Here is a 24,595-nt window from a genome sequence, read left to right on the forward strand (position 1 = left end):
AGACCACAGCGCCACCCGCGTCCCTTAAGGTTATGTTAAAAGGTTAAAAGGTTATGTTCTTACCTTTTGTCTAATTCTGCTATACAGAATCTTCAAGTTCCATGGTAACTTTCCGGATTATTATTTCTTTAAATCTTTGCCTTCTTTACTGACATCCACCAAACTATAAAAGATCTATTCAGGACTGTAGTTAGGGAAATAAATATAGTACACAAAAGCAGCAGGTGCTTCTGTTGTATTGTTGGGGACTCTAAAGCAGGAGTGGGGAACATGTGGCCCACCAGATGTGGAGGTTTAATCTGACTTAGAACCATACCATTATCATCCTAGTCAAAGGATGAGGAACCTATGGTCCTCCAGATGTTGTCGGACTCCACTTTCAATCAACACAATCCAGCATGGCCAATGGCCAGGGATTATGGGAGCTGTAGTTCAGCTGCATCAGGAGGACCTGCATATTGACTGTCCTAGTCAATAAGCTGCTTTTCAGTAGATCTTCAGTAGATAAAGGGTTAGGTTTGCCCCATTAAGAAGGCAATTTCATAATCCTGTTGCCACCTTTTCCCTGGCAGAGAACGTCTGCTTTTTCAGTGCTGCACCACTGGAAGAAATTCAATAGTTGACGCCTCCACTATTTCCCTCCATGCTTATTGTGAGAATGAGAGGTGGGCTCCCTCTTCACTACCAAAAACAAACCATCCTTTCCCTCCAAGGGCTTCCCATTGCTGCTAATCACTTCATCACCGCAGGGCTGTGAAAAGCTCAGAATGCAACTAGATTAATTTACCAAAAACAGTTAATATTTTTATCAGAGGAGTCAGCTACATTCCAATGAAAGTGTCTGACTGATGTTGAACAGTCTGTGAAATGCAATCAGGATTGATGGGTTTCCAATGAAATCTGACACTCTGCAAAACTTACCTGGCTTCAGGCGATGAAGAATGTCTGCATTATTGCTAGTCTTCTCAGTTTATTACGGTTTATACCTTGCCTTTCTTTTGCAATGGAAATCTAGGCAGCATACATGGTGTTTCATGGTCGTCAACCATCCAGGTACTGATCAGACCCGAACATGCTGAGCTTCCTTGAATTCTTGGGTTCAGGTTCTTACACAGCACTGGGGAATCATAGAATTGTAGAGTTGGAAGGGACCCCGAGGATCATCTAGTCCAACCCCCTGCAATGCAGGAATATTCAGTTGAACATGTGGCCCTTCTGATGCTGGGTACCACAATGGCCATGGTGGGTGTGCTTGATGGGAATTGGAGTCCAGCAACATATTGAGGGTCATAAGTTCTCAACCCTTGATGTAGACTGAGACTGAGTACTAAGATAAATGGTCCAATGGGTCTGGATTTATCTACAGAAATTTCCTATGCACCTAATTTAGAAGTCTTAAGTCTTCATAAAGATATATTATCAGAATGCGCCTGCAGCTATGAATTTCTGACACAATTTACTATCCAAGTACTTAGTGATTAGGTAATTGTTTTTGGCAAATGCAATGGACGAACACAAACAGAGCATAAAGATTAGATAGATAAAGATTTCAGACTTTGAAAACGACTTTTTTTGAAGGTGCTAAATAATTACTTTTATGCGAAAACCCTCTTCAGGTTCGCCAGCCATGTTCCCATCAAGCTCTTTATTATAAACAGAGGCCCTTTCCTGGGCTCTCTGGAAGGAGAGCTATCTTCCCAGGATGTTAATGATTAAGAGAGTGACTCCAGCCAGAGTTTTGTCTTCCCTGCAGGAATACATTCACTCTGTGAAAGCTCTGGGCTCATTAAGAGGTATTTTGCATTCATTACATTCTCACTAGCCCACTGTTTTAATCCTCTGGTTGCAAATGTTTGTTTGCAGCTTTGCCAGACTGGCTCCAGGTTTCCCTTTCACATGATCTTGGGTGATGATAAGTTCCTTCTATTGCTTGCTAATAAACTTGGGAGTCAAGGGGGAATTGTCTTTCAGAGGGAAGGAGCCCTGGGCCTGCCCTGGCCATGTGGCTTATGCCAGTGTTTTTCAACCTTTTTGGGGCAAAGGCACACTTATTTCATGAAAAAAATCACGAGGCACACCACCATTAGAAAATGTTAAATAATTTAACTCTGTGCCTATATTGACTATATATCAAGTAATTCTCTTGAATAGGAATCAAATAAACACAAAGAAAGTATTTTATAATTCTTGGACTTAAGAGCAGGGGTCCCCAAACTAAGACCCGGGGGTCGGATGTGGCCCAATCACCTTCTAAATGCTGCCCGCGGATGGTCCAGGAATCAGCGTGTTTTTACAGAATTGGAACCTGTCCTTTTATTTAAAATGCATCTCTGGGTTATTTGTGGGACATAGGAATTTGTTCATATTTTTTCAAAATATAGTCCAGCCCCAAGTAAGGTCTGAGGGACTCTAGTCTTGTACCTGAGTGACTTTTTGTGACAAAGACATGAGTGGAGAAGCTCCTGAACATCCTGACATGATATAATTAACTGCCATGCCACACTTGAGAGCCCAGCCAATGTGGTGTTTCCCTTTTTTGTGATGATCTTGTGCTTTGGGAAGTTCAAAGAGGTTGAACCAGCAAGTGCAAAATAAATGCAAAAGGAAACCTACACATCCTAATTATTCATCATTTATTAGCAAAGTGCTCTCACCCAGCTGAAAGGAGCCAGGCTTGTTATTTCCTCCAAACAGCAAAAGAATTCTTAATTTATGTAGGTTGGAGATGACTACTCTTTGGGAAACATTTCCCTTGAGAGGTTATAGATGCGGTTTTGCATCCGATTTGGTACTCTATCTCTCCCCCCCCCCCGGCCTCCGCCTCGCGTGCGCCATTTCCAAGCCCCCACCCACGCCCACCGCCGGCTCCCTCCTCCTCATCTCCGGCCCGCTCTTTCCACCCCCTCCCACTTCTAAGATGCGCGCACCTACATTGGCCTCGGAACCCCACTCGCGACAAGGGGCGCGCGGCGCGCAGCGCGCAGGACCCCTTCAGGGCCACGCCAACAGCCGAGGAGGCGGGGAACTCCGGCAGGCCGGAGGGCGCTGACGATTGGCCGGCGGGAGGGCGAAGGAGGGAGGGAGGCGCTTTTGAGGCGGCCGGCCCGGCTGCCGCGTCCAGGGCCGTGCAATGCAGTGCAGTGTAGCCTCGGCGCTGCTGGGGCAAGGCGGGCGTCTCTTTTCGGCTCTCTGTACAAACGCGCGGGCTGACCCTGATTGGCTGAAGGAAGGCAACAACAACGGCCGGGACGTTTTTCCCACGGCACACCAGGCAACATCTCGCGGCACACTAGTGTGCCGCGGAACAGTGGTTGAAAAACACTGGCTTATGCTGCAATATGGAACTGGCTACCAAAACAGCTGGTGAAATGTTTCAGTGATGCCTTGTTTCATAGGCAAGGAATTTTACACTCTGTGTATGTGTATATGTATGTTTTCATATTTATATCCCACCTGTCCTCCAAGAAGGTCAAGGTGGTATACATAGTTCCCCTCCTTCCCATTTTACCTCACAACAATCCTGTGAGGTAGGTTAAGCTGAGAGATACTGACTGGTCCAAGATCACCCAATGAGCTTCATGGCTGGTTTCATATTAAGAGAAGTGGTATCTTCTGTTTCCTAAAAGTTGTACCTTTTTTTTTTTTTTACAGAGAGATTCCTTGAGAACAAGTTTAATTGCAGATACTCAAACTACTTTTTCTGGAGTTATTTAATGGAGTTTTGTTATGTTATTCCGGAGTAAATTGTTTTAGGAGTTCAGCCAAGTGGTACTAGTCCTGGGTTCATATCCCAGCTGTCATTAGCGCGGTAGGTTATCTTGGAAAAATAATTATCGGTATCATTTTTTCATCTGTAAAGTGGGAATTAAAGTCATCTGCCTCACAGATTGATTAAGAAAATAAACAGGTGAATGAAATATTAATTGTTTTTATAAAATCAAATGAATATTGCCTTAACTATAGGATGCACATTGCGTCTCATACAAATCATGTCTGGTGGAGAACAGAGGTGAACTTTATCATAGTTATACTGGCGTAGGGAGCCAAAAACGGGATTTATCCTGCAAAATACTCAGAAAAGCAGATTGTCCCTAAGCTTTTCACTAAATAGTATTTCAGGAGTAAGATCCACTGAACAAAGGAGCACTTGCTTCTGAGCAAACATGCATAGGCTTCCACTCTAAAATGAATTTCCCCCCAATACCAAATGATGCTCCCACTCACAGTTTTCCAAAGGCCCAGAAGACAGTGTTCTGTGGCAGCTGGAAAGCTAATCTATTGCATGATGAGCTTAATAAATCCTTTCCTTTTGCATATGCTAGAGAAAAGTCCATTGACAATTCCCAGTCACTTCTGCTTTAGATGCTTGTATGCAAGGGAAGATTCCCTGAAACTGCCAGGGTCTCTATTCTGCTTGTCCAAAGTCAAGTTATAAGGAATGGATGGGCTTTTGTGCAAAAAAGTACAATCACTAGCTTTTATTTTCTGGAAGGAATCTGTCACCTTAAACTACTGCATGCTGAGGAGAAACTAATTGAGTAAAAGCAGGGTTGCCAAAGCGCCTGGCCAAAGCTGGTACTGATACTTTTGAATGTTCTAAGCCTTAGAATCTGCTGCTGCTTGGTGTGGTTTATTTTTTTTAAAAAAAAAATCCTAGCTGAAACCTCAAGTCTATGGCCAAATCCACAGCTCATTAATTCTGGGATGGCTCCTGCAATGGCTATTGGGACTTCATTGGAAGCATCAAGCATCGTAGCCATTTTTCCCCCAGAGAGAGAAAAAATAAAAAAATAAAATACAGTAATAGATCCTGATTTTTGGGGAATGGCAGAAGAGATGGTGGTGAGAGACCTTGGCTAAGGAAGGGGAGGTGTTTGTTTGTTTTAAAAGAGAAAGCAAGTGCACCTCAGCTAAAGTCAAAAGCTCCCTTAATTGAATTAAAAGTTCTCTATTGTTAGGCAAGTTTGCCCTTCATCAGAATCACTACAGAGATTCAGATGGCAATTGCCTCCCGGCCTTTTGAAGTGCACCATCAGGCGGTTCCTTTTGCTATCTTTTCAACCATTGGATCAGAAGCTCTTTTATCATTGGGCAGCAAATAGACGCCCTTCAGGAGCTCATCTTATAAATAACTTGGGATTTTGGTTGCTGTAACTTTCTTTATTCTGGATTATCTCTCATTTGGCATAGAAAAAAAGGATTTTAGCTGTGTGTCCTCCTCCCCGCTCTAATCTAGCAAAAGCCTATGTTGTCTGGGGGGGAAAGCTTTTTGGATCTGCTCGTGGAATAGAGAGTCACCATGAAGAGGGGCACCTTTGCCATCCTTACTGTTATTGGAATTTACGGAGAGATCTTCAGGATATCAGCATGGTAGGAGCTCAAGCCTCACTGCTACTAGGTGGTTCTCACCCACTTCAAAAACGATGTCCTTAAAATTCTGTTCAATGAGGTGTTTTATTGTTGTTTTTCTCTCTTTCCCTCCTTCAGGTCCGTGAACAACTTTTTGATGTCAGGAACCCAGGTAATTCACACCCACCCCTTTTCAATATTGTGAGTTTAAATAGCTTTCAACGTAGTCTGCTTGAATGAAGTAACCACATCTGCTGCTACAAAGCTACATACAATTCCTTGTGCAGAATGGAGGGGAACTGGATAGAAACCAGCTTTTTCAATGATGTTTGGGTTTTGCTTTTTTTTTTTAAGAGAGAAAATAAACACCTCACTTCACCCTTTTTTTTGTCTGTTAAAGGCATATTTGACATATTCGTCCAGTGTCGCTGCTGGTGCCCTACGTGGAATTGAAGAGTGTAAGCACCAGTTTGCCTGGGAGCGCTGGAATTGTCCCGAGAGCACCCTGCAACTCTCCACTCACAATAAGCTGAGAAGTGGTAAGTGGATTTCAGCATGTCCTTTCCTACAGACAGGTCTGTCTGGGTTCTGTGGTGGGCAACTTCTAATGCGGAAATGTGGGCAATGTCAGGCTTTGATCCTGGAATGTGTGAAGAAATGGACAGACAAAAATGCTTTTGGAACACATTCAGAGTTGTTTTGTTTTTTTAATGAATAAATTATCATTTATTGCGTCTCATCCCACCCTTCTTCTAAGGAGATAAGGCTGGGGCACAAAATTCTCTTGCACTCCTTTTACCTTTCACAACAACAACAACAACAACAACAACCTTGTGAGGTAGGTTAGACTGAAAGTGAGCAACTGACCAAAGATCACCCAGTGAGCTTTATGGCTGAGTGGAAATTTGAAGTAAAGTTTCTTCAGCTCTTGCCTCAGTCTAACCATTATACGGTACCCACCAAGCTGGCTTTCATTTCCACCACCACTGAATAACAGTGAAAGTGCTTCCAGACCAGGGGGTACTTTTTCCTAAGAGACCTCTCCCCCTCAAAAAACAACACATTGGTTTTACCCAAGAACATATGTATTTATTTTAAAGTTACAATCTCTTTTCCTATTTATTTTGTTTGGGGGGAAAATGTCAAACTAGCTTACAAAATGCAAATGGAAGGAATCCAGCTCCAGAATAAGAAGAGCAAAACAAAACAAAACAAAAACTGCTGTGTTTTTAGATGATTTCTGATATTTTATTATTTATTGTTATTTCATTTTATAATGTATGTCATTTTAGTTTTAACATACTGTTTTAAGGCCCATGTGTTTGCCACCCTGGACTACTTTAGGAGGAGGGGTGGGATATAAATTCAATAATACATTAAATGGATGGGTGCAATTCTATGCCAATATACTCAGAAGTACATCCCATTGAATTCAATGAGATGTACTCCAAGATAAGAAGCTATAGGATTGAAGCTTCAACAGTAATATAGGAATACATGAACTGCTTCGAGTACCAAATGCCCCAGAGGTACCCTTAGTTTTTATAAGAAATAGGGTATATAGTGTTCCAGCTCCAGCTTTCTGAAAATAATTACCAGCTGAAGTGGCTAGTACTGTACAGTATCTTCATATTTAGGTGGCTACATTTTTGTTTAAGACATTTTTGTTTAAGAGTGGTTTTATTGTTTTTAGTTTGAGTCTGTATCTTTGGTATTTTATCATATTGCACACTGCTTCTGTAGCTTTTAACTATAAAGCAGTATATAAACCTGTGAAATAAATAAATATTAGCAGCAGCAGCAGCAGCTTAATTTCCCAAGATCTTTTAGAACAGTACCTTCTCTGTACTTTCACCAAACAGGCACGACAACTTTGTAAGATATAACTCTAAAGCAAGATAGTTTACCAGCCTAATAGCTGGGATATAAAAGTTGTGATCATAGACTTTTTTGCTTCTGTGTTAAAATGATTGTATATATTCCATCATGCTCTGTTGCTAGTGATACACAGACCACGTTTAGTGCAGGAAGATAAAACCTGACCTAATGCTTAGTGCAATGTATTATATATCAATGCTCATGTTATAGTGGATTTATAAAAGGGATCTAGAGACCACGAAAGAGTAGAAGAAGAAATGTGGTGGACAATTTTTGCCTCCCCCGCCCCTCCTGACGCTGACTGGTTCTTCTTTCAGCTACCAGGGAGACGTCTTTTGTTCATGCCATTAGCTCAGCTGGCGTAATGTACACTCTTACCAGGAACTGCAGCATGGGAGAATTTGAAAACTGTGGCTGCGATAACTCAAGAAAGGGACATGCAGGTGAGACCTCATCTTGGTGGGCATAATTCTGGAATTAGTTCATTATTGCTTTGCTTTTCACACTTCTAGGTGTCAGAATCTCCATCTACACGCTTTGTGCTAGCTGTTTTTGGTTGCTAAGTCTGGCTTCCCAGTAGCATGAAAGATACAATTCAAACTAAATTATAATTAATATATATTTCTTAGCCCCTACTTTCATCCCAGTCCAAACCTGGCTACTACCCCTTTCCCTGTTTCTTCTGTGATACCTCCATGTGCTCAAACCCACTTCTGTTGGAAGATTCATACCAGAAGAGTTTGCTAATGATGTTATTTTTGTCCCCCCAGGTGGAAAAGGATGGGTTTGGGGAGGCTGCAGTGACAATGTAGAATTTGGTGAAAGAATCTCCAAAAAATTTGTGGATGCTTTGGAGACAGCGCATGATACCAGAGCTTCAATGAATTTGCACAATAATGAGGCAGGGAGACTGGTAAGTGCGAAAATATGTAGTCTTCATTTGAAAAATACTTCTTTTAGAATGTGTAAATGGCCAAAGAGAAGAGTGACCTCAGAATTGCCCCTTCAGGCTGTCCTTTTCTGAATAAGCTGACTGACTCACTGATTTCATGGACTGACTGGAAATAAGGGTTGCTCAACATTGAATGCGGGCAGAGTCACCTTATCAGGCCTTCAGGGTGAATTCCTGATTAATTTTACCTACTTCTTTTTTTCTGAAAGAGAAATGAGGCACACCTGATTGTTTTAAGCAGGATGGAGAAACTATCACCTTCAATGTGTTACTTTAGAAAAACAAAAACCCCTTACAGTTGTATTCATTTGTATTCGGTTGCATCAAGGAAATAGCAGTAAAATATTTATTTATTTATTTATTCCATAAAATTGATACACCGCTTGATTGTAAAAAAAAGCCACACCCTCAGGGCAGTTGACAAAAACTAGAAACAGTAAAATCAAGAAAAATGTACAACCCTACTTTAAAACATACCAAAGTTAAAATACTAAAACAGATTAAAATCACCTCGTTTTTTAAGCTTCTGGATTGCTTTGTCTAAATAGGAATGTTTTTAGCAAGCAACAAAAAGAGTACAGGTCTCAATAGGCAGGGAGTTCCACACTGTAGGTGCTACCACACTGAGCAGTCAAGTTCTTACAAATGTGGAACAGCTATTATGTGGCACCTGTGTTGTTGTTTGGTCTTTTAGTCGTGTCCGACTCTTCATGACCCCATGGCAGAGCTGTCAACCTTCCTTTTTTTTTTTTGCATTTGGAAACGGCGCTGGAATAAGGGAATTTCCCCCCAAAAAGGGAAAGTTGACAGCTATACCCCATGGACCAGAGCATGCCAGGCACTCCTATCTTCCAGTGCCTCCCGCAGTTTGGTCAAACTCATGTTGGTAGCTCCGAGAACACTGTCCAACCATCTCATCCTCTGCCGTCCCCTTTTCCTAGTGCCCTCAATCTTTCCCAACACCAGGGTCTTTTCCAGGGAGTCTTCTCTTCTCATGAGGTGGCCAAAGTATTGGAGCCTCAGCTTCAGGATCTGTCCTTCCAGTGAGCACTCAGGGCTGATTTCCTTCAGAATGGATAGGTTTGATCTTCTTGCAGTCCATGGGACTCTCAAGAGTCTCCTCCAGCACCATAATTCAAAAGCATAAATTCTTCGGTGATCAGCCTTCTTTATGGTCCAGCTCTTACTTCCATACATCACTACTGGGAAAACCATAGCTTTAACTATACGGACCTTTGTTGGCAAGGTCATCTCTGCTTTTTAAGATGCTGTCTAGGTTTGTCATTGCTTTTCTCCCACCTGTAGTAGTGCCAATTTGGCTGAAGCGGCCAAGTGGGCATAGGTATGGTAAGGTGATCTCATAGGTAAACTGGTTCCAAGTTGTTAAGAGTTTTATATACTAAGAGCAGTGCTTTTTTTCTTATAAAAATGTTTAGGGGTACTCTCATTTTCCTACTCATATTGAAAAACTGCCCCTCAATGAGGCCAAACTTAAGATTCACAAAATGTTTAGGGATGTCCGTACCCCTGCATCCCCCCAGAAAAAAAGCACTGACTAAGAGTAACACCTTGAACTTGGCCTGGCAGCAAATTGGTAACCAGTGATGAACTCTGAGCACAGGTGTTCTATGTTGACAAGGTCTCACTCCTGTCAGCAGTCATGCTGCGGCATTCTGCACTAACTGCAGCTTCCGGATTGAGCACGAGGGGAGCCCCACATAGAGTGCATTGCAGTAATGCAGTAGAGTGCATTGAAGTAACCAATGCATGAACTACTGTGGCAAGGCTTTCCTGCTCCAGGAATGGCCATAGCTGTTGAACCAGCTGCAGTTGGTAAATGGCACTTCTAGCCACTGAGGCTACCTGTGCCTCCAGCAACAGAGCTGGATGCAGAAGCACCCCAAAACTGCTCCTTCAGGAGACAGGCAACCCCACCTAGGGTAGAAAACTGACCAATTTCTCAGACAAACAAAAAACAAAAAACAAAAATATACACTTTGCTTCTATCCATATGGCTCACAGACGCGTAATTGGGTGAGCAAAATTGTTGCCTGTTCTCTGTTAGGTGGATCAGTTTTCTGTTCTAGGCTCTCTGGTCGTGGTTCAACCTAGTGGCCTTGGACAAGCCTCATCATGCTGCCGCCTCACTCTGCTTCAAAACAAAGGAATGTTTTTACACAAGGGTGATCAGTTCTGTTTGATTAGTGTGATGCAACTGAAATTTGAAAGCAGCAAATTTCTGGTTTAATCTCTGTTTATATATAACATGACTTTAAACAGTTTGTTCTGTTAAGCACATTTTTGGGTGCACTGAGGTTTAACCTCTTAGGCAAAGGACTAGCATGCTATACATTCCTGATAGAAACTTGCCAGTCTTGAGTATCTTCTGGAATGAAAATTCAAGCTGCAATTCTATGCACACCTACCAGGGAGTAAGCCCCACTGAACACAGAGGAATGATTTTGAGGAACATGCATTAGATTGGATGGCATGCTGCTTCCATCTAGAACAACTCCACATAAGTAGGAAATTTAGTTCCTGGAAAATAAATACTGAATGAGAGCTGATAACTTTTAAGATGTAGGGAAGCTTCTGAAAGCATTATTCCAAATCTCGATCACCGAGGCCCGGTGTTGGCATGCATCATGGTGGGCCCAACATGGTTATCACCAGTCACCAGCTTCCTTTATTAAGAAATAAATATTAAAAGCTTTTAACATCATGGTGCTAAACCTAGGGCTATAAATGGAAGCACATTTTGCACAGGTAGCAGGTGCTATTAACTTAATTTATCCAGAATTGCTACTATATTGGGGTCTAGGGGCATTCTGGGTAAATTAAGCCCTGATGGGAAGGAAGACAGTTGTTGTTTATCATGCACTTTATACCTGCCTAAATTCCCTCTCCTACACAACTTTTAAAAGTGTGAGCAGTGCTTTTTTTCTAGAAAAATAGGTCCCAGTACTCACTATGAAGTTGTTAAAGTAAGTGCTATACGTTTTAATAACAAAAAAGAGGTGCTAGTATTGCGTACCCTTGAGTGTCCCCTGAAAAAAGCACTGTGTGTGGGAGCCCTGTCCTCTTTTGCTTGCAATAAGGTGTCCTCCAGATGTTATTTGACTCCCCATCAGCCACAGCCAGGAATGATGGGAGCTGGAGTCCAGGAACATCCGGAGGGCACCTGTTGGCTCCTCCTGCTAAGGGCAAATGAAGATGGCCACTATTACAGCTGCCTTGCCTGGTGCTTCTCTTCTCTGTGTCTCACTGAATGTTATGGCCCACATCCTCTCTCTGCCCCTTGCAATTTACATCAGTATGGAACTGTGGGGTGGGCACAGAGGGCACATTTCTCAGGCTCATTCCAGACTTGGTGTTCTTAATTGTTCTCCTGTCTCTCACCCAAGGCTGTAAAAGCAACCATGAAGAAGGTTTGCAAATGTCACGGGGTCTCAGGGAGCTGCAGCATCCAAACCTGTTGGCTCCAGCTTTCAGATTTCCGAGAGACTGGAAATTACCTGAAGATCAAATACCGCCAGGCTCAGAAGCTGGAGACAGACAAGAAGAGAATGAGAGCGGCAAACAGTGCAGACAGTCGTGGAGTCACACTCGAGACCTTCAGCACCCTGCTAGCTGGTGAACTTGTCTACTTGGAAGACTCTTCTGACTACTGCGTCAAAAACATGACCTTGGGCCTCCGCGGCACTGAAGGACGAGAGTGCTTGCAAGGCGGTACAAACCTGTCCCAGTGGGAGAAGCGGAGCTGTAAAAGGCTCTGTGCAGAGTGTGGGCTGAAAACTGAGGCTAGGCAGACAGAAACAGTCACCAACTGCAACTGCAAGTTCATCTGGTGTTGCACCGTGAAATGTGAACAGTGCAAAGAAGTAGTCACCAAACATTACTGCTCTAGACGAGACAGCTCTTCCTCCAATAACACTCGGAGGCGAAACAAAGGACGCAAATCAGGAGCTGTCTAATTACTACCTATGACTGCCTTCCAGCGAACTGTTGAAAGATCACCACATTTCAGGCATATTTTTTTACTTGGAGTATCCAAAAAAGCTTTGTATATTTGGATTATGCTCACCCAAGTCCCTTTTCCCTATTATTCTGGACACATCTTCAATTTGACCAATATTTGGAACCAAACTGGTACTCATTCAATGTATTTGTGCTATGGGATCTGTGGTTCAGGCTGGAAACTGGGATTTTTGAGTGTTTTAACTTTTCTCTGGTGCTTTAGGGGGACAGGCTGTTGGGATAAGATAGCCACGTATCCCATATGTTCCAGGAATCCACGAGCAAAAAATAATAAAACTAGGAACCCCCAGAACCAGGCCCCCCCCCGCAAGGTGGAGGGCGTGTGAGGGCTCTGGCAGGGACCTAGAGCCCTCCCTCCACCTTCCCAAAGCCCAGTGAGAGCCAAAGCCTGAGAGCCCTCACGTTGCCTTCCGAAAGCTGGGGATCACAGCTTTGCACAGGTGGGGTGAGGGGAATATATAAATGGAGAGTGGGTTTCTGCTGCTCTCCATTTATTTATTTATTTATTTATCCCCCTCCCTCCCCAAACAAAGCTGCGATCGCGTAAGTAAGCGTAAGATGCAAGTTACCTGTATGCTTCCTGTATACTTCCATGGTTTTCCAGTTTACTTCTAAAGCTTCATAGTTAAGTAGCTGTAAGTGCACTTGTAGTCACTTTATTGTCTCTTTCTGGTTGAAAAGCCTTCTTTTTTAGAAGTAACAAATGCAAAGGTATGAAGTCGATATTTCAATATTGTCAAAGCTAAATTTGTAAAACAAATTTTCCCAGGTCTGGTTTACAAAGTCAGGGGAAATCATCTGTCATTATTATGGAAATGCCTGATGGTTCTCTTGTGTGCAGCCTGGTTCCCATTAGTATTTTCTCATGTGGTTGCAGTAGTACAGCTGCTTGTGTGTATGGAAATCTGAATGTGTGAGCTGTTGCACAGTGATTTTCACACCCACCACATGATGAGATCACGATGGAATTAAGTTATGTGGGATCTTAAGCAATAGGGACTTAATGGCCATTGTGTTTTCAACAAGGTAGGTTTTTGCAGGTGCAAGTTATTGCATGTTTACAATGTATGTATCTCACCCCTTCAGGCAACCCAGTTGCATGCAAATTCCACCAAAATGACACTTGATGGGGAAATATGGGTTGTCTGAATCCCGTGTTTATTCTTGAATGTATCTAATGAAATTCACAGGAAAGTGTTAAAGAGGCAGCTTCTTTGTAATGCTGCATGTGCATGGATTGTAAATATATATATATTTAAAAATGTGAAACATATGCACTTTTTGATGTGAAGAATTTAGAGTCGCTAGTTCTCCCTGAGGTGGTGGGTGGAAATACATACTAAACCACTTCACACTGAGTGTGGTGTTGAGGTTCACATGGCAGAATATCTCTTCTTACCAAAAACATTAATTTCATACGGAAAACAATCTCATAGAAAAAGGTTCACATATAGACTTCGTTCAAAATACTAGTTTTCTGTATGCAAGCTGTGTTTCTGTATGGAGAAGTGTTCAGTCAGAGGAGCTCCTACTCAGGGTCTGAAGTGGTATGGCAAAGATCGTTTTACCACCTCACTTGAAAATAAGCCATATTTCCCCCCAGTTAGAATACACCTACTTTCCCGAACCACCACAAGGGTGGCTTTGTGGATAATATTATGCTTTACCTTCAATGCATTTTAAGTGTACTTTTCACAAAGTCATTGCAGTGGATAACCAAGCAACTTTAAATTTTCTGTTTCTGCATGAAATGGTGTGCTTTGGTGTCCTTTGCCACCTAAAATCACAATAAATTCAATAGCTATCAATTTGGTGCTCTTTGGTAGCTGATCAACATGTCCTGTTTTGAAGTGATTGTTATAAGACAAGTGAAGCTGAGGCTTATTTTGCATATTATTTTGCAATAAACCCTTTTTTAATAAAAACGAATGTTTTCTTTTTAATTTTCTTTTTATAAAAAAGCTGCATAAAGCTTACTTTAAAAGTCTCTGTTGTGTACCATGTGGAGATAGCTATATACCTATGTACACAAAATAATGCTACCTTAAAAAGAAGAAGCGGGGTGTGTGTGTGTGAAGAGGGTTGCTATGGCTTGGATAGCAGCCCACAAAATTAAGCTAGACAGTGATTCTCAACAGTCCCTTTTTCTTTAGGATATAAATTGGGCAGAATACTAGATTGCAAATATTGGGCCAGTAAAAGTAAATTTCCCTTGTCGCTTTAATTTGTCTATTGTCTAATGTTCTTCAAACAATGCCGGCTCCAATTGTGTTTGATGTGGTAAATATCAGGGCTTGTTGCAAAATTCTTTATTCTAAGGAACAAGATTAACCCTTTGAACTGGAGGGTATAAGTGAAAACTTGGAGGCAGTTGTGAATGTATCTGTGGGCTCCCTGCTGTTTGCTCCTATAAACAACCTGAAGACATGCATGCCTGGGAGGGCAAGAGGAGACACTGGCTTCAGCCAAATTGGCTTCTTGATTAAATGTGTATTCCAGATCTCTTCCTGGATTCAGCTGATTATTTTGGTGCCTCAAGAGGCTATCCCCCCCCCCCCCCGTTTATTAGCCATTTGCCATGTTAGATATTTGGTAGATGACCTGTGTCAAAGAGCAGCTAACTTGGCTAGTTCTGAATTTCTACTTTTCCCCTTGGGATGCCAGATATTTTAAATTACAGGTAGGTAGCTGTGTTGGTCTGCCATAGTCAAAACAAAATAAAAAATAAAAAAATCCTAAGTTTGTTCTTGGTATGAGCTTTTGTGTGCATGCACACTTCTTCAGATACTTTAAAGTATGTCTGACCACATGGCTCCAAAGGATGATAACCAAATGGGTGCCTTCTGCTACTGACTGCAGTATATTATATATTTCTAAAATTTTAATCCAGTGCAAGGTTGTCACATGGCTATTAGTTACCAGTTGCTGGAAACCAGGCTGATTCATGCTGGAGGGCTTCCCAAAGGCATCTGGTTGGCCACCGTAAGAACAGGATGCTGGACGAGATGGGCCTTTGGCCTGATCCAGCAGACTCTTCTTCTTTTCTGACTGTTGAACATGCTTTTTGACAATTTTGAGTCCAGCATTCTGTTGTCATTTCCATCAACAATCAACCCTGGTGCACGCTAAAGGTTACAGATGTTGCCATGGCTAATGCTTCAAGCTTCAGAGACTGATGAAAAGTACTGTGTGCTGCTTGCTTCCAAATGGCTGCATGTCGTAACTGAACTACCGATACTGTATATCCTAAGAGGGATACAACCTGAGCCTGTAACCACATTGATCAAGTGGAGACAGGAGGGCCACTGTGGGAACAGGAACAGCCCCAGGACTACAACTACTCTCCTGGGTTTGAATGGGAATATGTGTGTGTTACGCAACTGCGTTTCCTCTGGTGGTTATTACCCCAAGGTAATTTTAAAGACCAACAGATGGATATAATTATCATAGAATATAGTTTAGGTTACATTACTCTTCAAGGTTAAACCAATGGTGAAACCTAAATTTTCACCTTACTCATGTGAGCAGAGATGGGCATACAGCACATTAAAGGTTTATATTAATATCAGGGAAAGTGACTGCAGGAATATTTCCTCAGGATATCTGTGATATTTGCAAGTGATAATAGGGGACCATTGCCACTATTTACTTAAGAAGTGCAGGCAAGCAGAATGTACCGTGGCTGCTGCCTCTTCTTTTATATCCCTAGCCATCTATATGGACCATTGGTTGGGGAAAACAGAAGTACACCTGATTAACAATCCACAATTTAACTAAAGAAACACCAGAAGATTAATTTCTGCTGTCAACAAGGCATCCTGTTATATTCATTCTAGGTTTGTTCCTTGGTGCCAATGACACACTAATGATGGGTTGTTGCGTTGTTGTTTTTACCCATCTTAGAATAGAGACAGAAGAATGTATTTATTTTTACACCATTCATTTCCTGCATTTCCACATGGGGTTAGCAATTGTATGAAGTGAATATTATGGCTCCCAATGCAAAGGCTCTCCATCACTCAAGCTGACATCTCCTCTCTTGAGGAGACTAAGTGACCTTTTCATATGCAGCTTAACTAGCCGGTCACACCACAACTAAATTGGGAAAAGCCATGGGTCACATCAATTCCTGGAGGCCTTAAAAACAAAAGTGAGAGGCTCTTTTCAACTTGCAAAAGAAAAAAACACCTCCCTTAACATTACAAAGTTAGAGGGTTGTAATTCCCATTTCTGATAGCCTCTTTTCCAGCATGAGCAGAGGCAGGTGCACAACACAAAATGGTGGCTAGGGGGTAATTATCAGCTGTGCAGGATTTTCAAAGCAGTTCTATAAAAGTTTGATGATGCCCAGAATTAAACTCAAATGAGGATGTGGGTGAGGGCTGACCAGATAGCTGAACTTATAAGAGTCCCTTTCAGAGGCATGAAAACAGATGATGGAGGAATGGGATTCGGGTGCATTAGTTCCAGCTTCTGGGTCAACTTCAAAAGCAGCCCTACATAGAATGCATTGCAGTAAGCAAATCTGAAGGTTACCAGTGTGTGGATAGCAGTAGTCAGGCTATCCCAGTCCAAGAAATGGCCATAGCTGTCATATAAGCTAAAGCACTCCTAGCCATTGAGGGTACCTGGACTTTTAGTGACAGAGATGGATCCAGGAGCACAAAGCAGGTAATTAACCACTTATTGGGGCTTGGGAACCACCCCACTCCCAGTAGGCTTCCATTCTGTCAGGATTCAGATTCAATTTGTTGGTTCTAATCTAATCTACCAATGAATCCAAGCACCAGAGCAGGGTTTGCACTGCCCCTTCCAGATCACTCATTAAAGGTAAACAGAGCTAGGTATCATCAACAAAATGAAGACACGTTACCCCAAGTCTCCCAATAACCACTTCCTAATGATTCTATATAGATGTTAAATAGCATTGGGGACAGGATAGTACCCTTTGGTTCCCCACAGCACAACTGCCTGGGGGCCAAACGATAATCACCCAATGTTATTCTCTGAAATTGACTCTGGACTGGACTGGAACCAATACCAAACAGTGGCTCAAACAAGTTCAGGAGGATACCTTTGTCAAGGATATCAAAAGGTGCTGAGAGATCAAGTAAGAATAACAGGGTAACAGTCCCCCTGTCCTTCTCCTCATAAAAGTAATCCATCAGAGCAAGGAAGGTCAATTCCATGTCGCTCCCTCCCCAAACAGCTACTCCCAAGCACATGTTGTAAGAAATAATTTCTTAGTTCTTTCTTACTTTTCATAGGTGTGTCCAGAAGGCAGAGGGGCAGGGTAATGTGAGGAAATGGGTGAGCATGTCTTGCATGCTGTTGGACTGTCTTAGGCTTTGGACCAAACTTGCATCAAGTACCGTAAGCTCTGCTTCTATGTATCACCAGATAACATACAGGAGTTTTTCTAGAGTTCTTTCCAATATTCTTCCCTGCTTAATTGAACAACATAAAGCACTTGAAATTTGCACTGCTGGCAAATGAATATGGGCCCATTTACAATACTCGAGGCCAGCGATATTTGAATCCGGATTTCAAACATGACAAAGTTTGGAAGGAACAAATCAGATTCAATGTAAATATCCCCTGCTATCTTTTAAATGTGCAGCCGTCAGCTGATGGGGTGTATGCTACCTTTCAGTGTACTTAATCAGGAGCAAGAAAGAGACCAAGAGAGATACTGTAGCTTTATCTCGTTATATCACCAGAGAACCACCACAAATCACTGTATAATTCCTTCTCTGACAGTTGGAAGCACTAAATTGTGCCTCTGTTATCCAGAACTCCCTAAACTTACAAATACAGGCCAGAAACTTTAAAGAGAAAGATAGTGTAAATCATTCTAGAGGAGGTCTACAAAAAGCTTAAGACTTCCTGGCCTGTAATAGTAATAATAATAATAAAGGGTCACTTAACAATGAGGAATCTAGTTTACAGCATCCTTCTAGGAGAGATTGCCAAAGATAAGCGGGGTGTGTGTGTTGTGGTTATGGAATTTCCCTCAAGATTAAAATTAGGAGTTAAAATGTTTTTAAAATACAGCAATAATCCAGAGAGAGAGAGAGAGAGAGAGAGAGAGAGCTGGGCTAGATTCAGAAAATATGAAGGACATACTCCACCTGTTAATGTTGAGAGCTCTCTAATTTTCATTTCCCCCTTGCTTCTGGAGAATCCTCTCTTAAGGGATAGCTCTCACTGAGGCAGGCAGTCTGTATCTGGGTGGGCTGTACCACTTCAGACTCACTGCCTGTGGGAAGCTCCCACGTTCAAATTAGGAAAATCACCCACCCTTGCAAAGTGAAATATCAAGAAGGGCTCTAGGTTAGATGAGTGCCTCATATGCTAGTTTTCTATCTAAAGCTTTATTCTGCATGAAGTACATTCTGGACACAGGCTTACCCCCCCCCTCAGTGAGAACTAGGTCTAGCCAGCCTTAAAGAGTGCAGAAAGCCCAGGCATTTCTGTTCCTCATTTTTTTTTAAGACAATAGCCCTGTTCAGAGAACACACAGAGGCGCAATTTTGATTGTGGTGGCCCCTTCTATAAACCCAGCAACCACATGCTTATGTGTTAACCATGGTTAACTTCAGCAGTGAGCAAATAGTCCAGTATTTGTAACTGTTATTCTAAGCCAGGCTTCCTCAACCTCGGCCCTCCAGATGTTTTGAGACTACAATTACCATCACCCCTGACCACTGGTCCTGCTAGCTAGGGATCATGGGAGTTGTAGACCAAAAACATCTGGAGGGCCGAGGCTGAGGAAACCTGTTCTAAGCTGTTACTGAGTCCAGTTTTCTTAGCAGTCTGTTAGCATTATTTTGAGCACATTATGCAGACTTTATTTTCAACAGAGCTTGGTTGATACCCACGCAGTGCAGAAACAGGCTTCTCAGGATGGGCAATATGTTTCACTTATTTCCAAACAGCAGCAGCAGCAGCAACAACAACAACAACCATAAATTACTTGAAAACTATCAGACTGATTCTAAATGTATGACCCTGAAGAGCTATCATTTTGTATGTGCATAGTGCCATAGGAAATTAAATGAGAAGTTGCTTCCTCAGCCCTTTGTACGCCTTCAGATTTTAGATGATGGCACTATTCAAGGCAAGCAGTAAGGTGCCTGTTCACTATTTGCAACATAAAGCCATGCATGGTCAAAACTCTGTTGGCCATTTCCACATATTTACATAGAAAACCCTAGAGGAAAATATACCATGGGATACCCTAGTTTGGCATAACTTGTTAGGAAATGAATTAGCTTGCAATAACCTAACCAATTAGCAGGGTTACCAGACACAAATTAAAAAAATAAGATGCCATGGCCTCACTCCTGTGTTTTTCACAACAACCTGACACACTGACATTTATCAGATTGCTTTGTCCACAGTTCCCTTTCCTCCGCAAGAGAGCAATGGCTTTTGGTCCCTGTTGTCTTATGAGTCTAGCAAATGGCCAACAGCATCTATTGCACCAGAAGACAAGAGTGACGTACAGCAGGAACAATACAACTCTTACATGGGAACAACCCTTACATGGGAACAACTTTCAGAGCCGTGGTAGTACAGCAAAAAACAAGTAGTCCTGTAGCACCTTAAAGAGCAACACATTTACATTCCACTTGATTAGATGCGTTTTATACTTGCAGGAGAGTAAGTTGAACTGAAATTGGTGGACCTCACTTCCAAGTAAAGAGGGACACAAAGATAAGTGGCAATGCCTGGGCACTTGACCTGGTTATGCAACTGTCCATTGGCACTGAGCTTGGAAAGGGCAGTTATAGGCAATTATTAGAATCTGAATAGAGTTATTATTCTATTTCGCACAAAATATAAAATGCTGTGTTTTTTATTTGCTATCTAAACGTGTAATACATTTTATATTTACAAGACACTTAATCCAACAAGGGGACATAAAATTGGCTGAGAAACGAAAAGAGCAAATATGTTATCTGAAGAGCAAAAATATTATCTGATCTGATAAGAAACAAACAAACAAGTGAGAGCCAGAGCTTGATGGCAAATTGATTAGCCAAAATCTTATGCAAATTTTGAATTCTAGCCAAGTCCCCTCCTAGTCTTGATTTATTCAGATTCAGTATAAGGAACATCCATGCACATTCTTTGGGGATTATGAAATTCTGGAACATGGCACTTTTAAAATAAAACACTCCCACACAAATCATAGGATATCAAGGCACCTTAGAGAAAATGAATTGGTTTTTAACGGAATAAGTCTGACCCTCAACGTTTTTGCATACGCAAGCCTATAAATTTGAAATAATTATCTGCCAAAATGTTCCTTCTTGTAAGGATGTATATATAAGAATAACCCTGGTATATGCAGGCCTTACTCATTTACATTTAAGTAGAAACTGATGGCATTTTCTCCATCATGCAAGGATTTTGGGGTACTATAGTTGGCCTTATGTCCACGTAAGCACATAAACGCTCCAGTCCTATACATACTTGCCTGAAGGTATCCCCCAATGAACACAGCGTAGCTTATTCTGTATAAGCGTGCACTGTACTGCATTAGTAAAATGCCAGCAGAAATTGTTCTACAGTTGCGCTTAGCTTATTTGTGGCCATAGTGAAAGAGACATTGCAAAACTAGTTTTCAGGCAGGTGCTGTGAAGAGCAGAAATAGGCCTTCCACATTTTAGCAGCTTGGTTTGTGGCTATGCCTTTTCACAGTTCGTTTGCTAAATTAGGTATTATAAAAATAGCTGGTGTGAGTGAGAGGATGTGTTAATCTCCGTGGCTTTACCATTTCCCTGTAATGACTGTTTTATGTTGGGTACATGGTAAAATGTTTTATGGTGCAGGCAGGAGATTTATCCACATACATATGCTAAAGGCTCCTTGGAATGTTCTCACATAGAGAGCAAAGAGCCCCCAGCACAGAAACAAGATGCATTCAAAATATTGCTGTCATTTGTACTCCCAACACAAATGCCACCCAGCAAGGAGAAACTATTAGTTCAATCCATTGCCAGAAAGTTATTCCTAATGTTTAGTTGGAATCTTGTTTCTTGTAACTTGAATCCACCAGTAGTTTTCCTACCATTTTCTAATAGTCAACAACGGAATTCACTATACAGCAGATGCATCCTATTTCTATTCAGATCGATTGTGTTTTTGATGCTGACCTCAGTGGGATATGTTTGTCACTTTGCAGGAATGTTGGTTTTATTTCATCGCTTCTATGCTTACTCAAAACTCAAATGGTTTGGGTAATATCTTTGATTTGATGAGTTTATAACTGAAGTTACTCAAGCCAAACATTTATGTGACACAAGGCATAATCTGAACTACATATGAAGTTCTACATATTTACAGAGAGTTCCACTGTGTATATTGGGGTTTTACACCATGTGTTTACAGGAGTGCATCCTTAACAGTGCAATCTACTAAGAAGCAAGACCCACTGAATGTAATGGGGTTACTTCCAGGTAAGTGAAGACCAGATTACAACCTATTTTTTCTGTGTCCAGTGCAGTAACCTTTCGTGAAATTACTACCCCGGGAGATCTTTTTTACACTGCCATTCTGCAAGGGGGAAATTCATGCCATAAAACTGGAGACATTTTCAACCATTTAATGTTCTCATGATGAGAGGTATCATTCCCCCATTTGTCTGCAAGCTGTTCTTCCCGCCCACTTGCCATTAACTGCTGCCACAATGCTGAGAAGAGCAACAAGGGACTTCCCTCTGAGTTGATGGTAGTGTCACTCTATCATGAGCTAGCAGGGGGTGGTTCCACAGCAATTTGGTCAGCAGCCATTCTCTAGGATGCAATACTTATCAATCATGTCTCTGATGTGTTTGGGACTCCAGGGGGCTGGATACTTTTCTGGTCAAGAGGCAGTAACAGAGAGCTTATAGCACTGGAGGAAGCCACTCTACATATGCACATATACAGGCATGATTTGCAGTACGGAACTATGATCCTGTTTCAAGGGAAGAGGATTTCTCTTGCCATTAACAGAACAGCAGTTTTTGGGTTTCTCCTTTTCTCTGTACCCTTGCAGCTTATACCCAGAACAAACTTAGCTGGTCTCTAAGGTGCTGCTGGACAATTAAAAAAAACAAACAAAACTTTAGCAGCATTATGTGAGGGTCAGCACGTTCTATGTATTTGAACTGACATTTGCAAATAAACAACATCCAAGTGCAAAAATGATTCAGTATGGTTTTCTAAAACATTCTCATGCTGTAGACACAATGCCAGGTGTGTATGTGGGTGCACATTTCACACCTGAAATGTTCATGGCCTAAGACTAGTAGGCAGACACTTCAGCCCTCTTTGTAGCCTAAGGAATCTCCACCTAGAGCTTATATCTCCCACTTCTCTAGGTCTGCCACCCATCAGTAGAATAAAGCGGGTTATATCCATTGCTCTGGAACACCAAGTTCAACAAAACCGAAGTCTTCTGAGTTTGGCTCTAGAGAGCATCAACTCTCCAAACCTTAGTTTGAAAAGCAGAAAAGTTGGTGTCCTTAATCTGGTCCTTTCATGTCAGCTACTTTACTCAATTAATTTATTACAATGGAATGGCCAATCTACAATTCTAATCCTTAAAGGGGGAGGGGTCAAGATTAGCCAATTTAGGATCCTAATCGCTAAAGGGTGGCCAAGATTAATGACTACTGTACAGCAACTCAGGAGATAAGTGCTATTAAATGAGTCAATGGATTTATTTTTCCCCCCAGAGAGTGTTATTGATAACTATAGCCTAGGAATTTAATTTCTTGAGTTTGGCTTCTTTACACAGGTGGTTGATAAAATGTGTAGTGCTTTGAGCTCCTTGGGGACCAGGACATAGATAAAAGAATGAATGGGTGATTTAATAAATAAATACAATCAAATTAACAGCCACAGCCCCCAGGTCCAGATGTTGAGATGACCCCTTAGGCTTTCTGAGTTGCATAGAAGCCTTAATTTAATCAGGTGTAGCTTTTCTCATCACGATGCAATAGTGATTAGAAGTCACACCTCGAGGAATGTTCTCTTGTTGCATCACTTAAAGGAACTGGATTCCAATGAAGGTCATGACTTAGTGCTCCTATTATCCTAGGCTGAGATGGAAGTTTCATGTAAACTGTGAGTTGTTTCCTTTGTGCATTATAATTAGGTGCTTTTATTATGTTATATGAGTTCCATACCTACAGACATGGCTACTAATGGGAAATGGGAGATGGGAGACCATTTTTACAGATTCCTGATTCATTCACTCTCTCTCTCTCTCAGCTCTAAATAGGCAAGGGGCCCTCCTTATATCTATGGCTATTCATAAACATAGGGATGTCCGAAAAAGCAATAAAGATGACATAGGTGGCTTCAGTGGGGAGGAGGAATTGATGAAAAATAATAAACCTCCCCCTTTCATTAGCAGGGGTGTCTTCCTGGATCTGGGAATAGAAGGGCACAATTGGATTTAACCCATATATTTTAGATTGGTATAAATATATAAGAAACTTCAGTTGGAAATAGTCATTAGAGTTTTTGTGTGCAAGGCCTACTGCACAGTTAGTGTAGTAGGCTTGCATATATTGCGATATATATGTAATTTGTTTTAAAGCAAGTGTTTAAACAGCAGCTATGTGCTCTCATCTTTAGAGGAATAGTTCTTTTTTGGGTGACAGAAAATTGATTGAATCTTCCATTGATGTCATTACTGAAGTTTTACAACCCTACATTTTTGCAGGTCATCAGACTAAAATTAAACAGAGGAACTACTTTGGGTGGAAAGAGCTCTCCTGGATCAAATCAAGGGACCATCTAGGACAGTCTCCTGCAGGCATAGGCAAACTTGGCCCTCCAGATGTTTTGGGACTACAACTCCCATCATCCCTAGCTAACAGGGCCAGTGGTCAGGGATGATGGGAATTGTAGTCTCAAAATATCTGGAGGGCCAAGTTTGAGGAAGCCTGGTCTCCTGTTTTCCACAGTGGCCAACCATATGCCTTGAGGACAGCAATAAATTGGGCAGGGGGTGGGCAGTAGCTCTGCTATATTATTTCTTTGAATAAACATATTTGACTTTGAATAAACACTGGGACTCAAGATGTTATTGCACAAATCGTTGGTCAAGTGTAACATCTGCAAAGAGCTGTACAAATGGAAACAACTGGTTAACAGCAGTATAAATGAAAAGAGGTCACCTCTCAGCTGATCGCAAACCCAAAAGCAATTGTGGATAATTTACTTTAACCCAGTTTTTACATTATTTGACATCCATTGTTTGCTATAAATGGTTCTTTATTCAAGTTCCAAATATAGATCTATTTTTATACTATTTTCAAACTATTTATTTCATGTTACTATTAATAAGAAATGCAAAATACAGTAGTCGGCAAAA

At 41.6% G+C, this 24,595-nt stretch overlaps 1 protein-coding gene across 2 annotated transcripts; it reads left to right on the plus strand.

Annotated features, from left to right (window-relative positions):
- The first annotated feature begins 3,846 nt into the window (after positions 1-3,846).
- WNT8A (Wnt family member 8A) lies at positions 3,847-12,188 on the plus strand. 2 transcript variants are annotated; one of them, XM_033140178.1, is made up of 6 exons: positions 3,847-3,907; positions 5,488-5,521; positions 5,750-5,888; positions 7,545-7,670; positions 7,998-8,140; positions 11,584-12,188. In XM_033140178.1, the coding sequence occupies exons 2-6, from the start codon at positions 5,507-5,509 to the stop codon at positions 12,151-12,153; spliced, it is 993 nt and encodes a 330-aa protein (XP_032996069.1). In that variant the 5' UTR covers positions 3,847-3,907; positions 5,488-5,506; the 3' UTR covers positions 12,154-12,188. The 2 variants fall into 2 exon arrangements, with proteins under 2 accessions (XP_032996069.1, XP_032996068.1); XM_033140177.1 differs by lacking the exon at positions 3,847-3,907 and adding an exon at positions 4,813-5,370.
- Positions 12,189-24,595: the final 12,407 nt, after the last annotated feature.

This window comes from Lacerta agilis, chromosome 2 (assembly GCF_009819535.1).
Source record: "Lacerta agilis isolate rLacAgi1 chromosome 2, rLacAgi1.pri, whole genome shotgun sequence".
Classification (NCBI taxonomy): Eukaryota; Metazoa; Chordata; class Lepidosauria; order Squamata; family Lacertidae; genus Lacerta; species Lacerta agilis.

Coding starts and splice junctions, on each gene's coding strand:
- WNT8A (XM_033140177.1), top strand. CDS start 5,300: ATGAAGAGGGGCACCTTTGCCATCCTTACTGTTATTGGAATTTACGGA. Junction 5,371..5,487: donor ATCTTCAGGATATCAGCATG/GTAGGAGCTCAA, acceptor TCCCTCCTTCAG/GTCCGTGAACAACTTTTTGA. Junction 8,141..11,583: donor ATAATGAGGCAGGGAGACTG/GTAAGTGCGAAA, acceptor CTCTCACCCAAG/GCTGTAAAAGCAACCATGAA.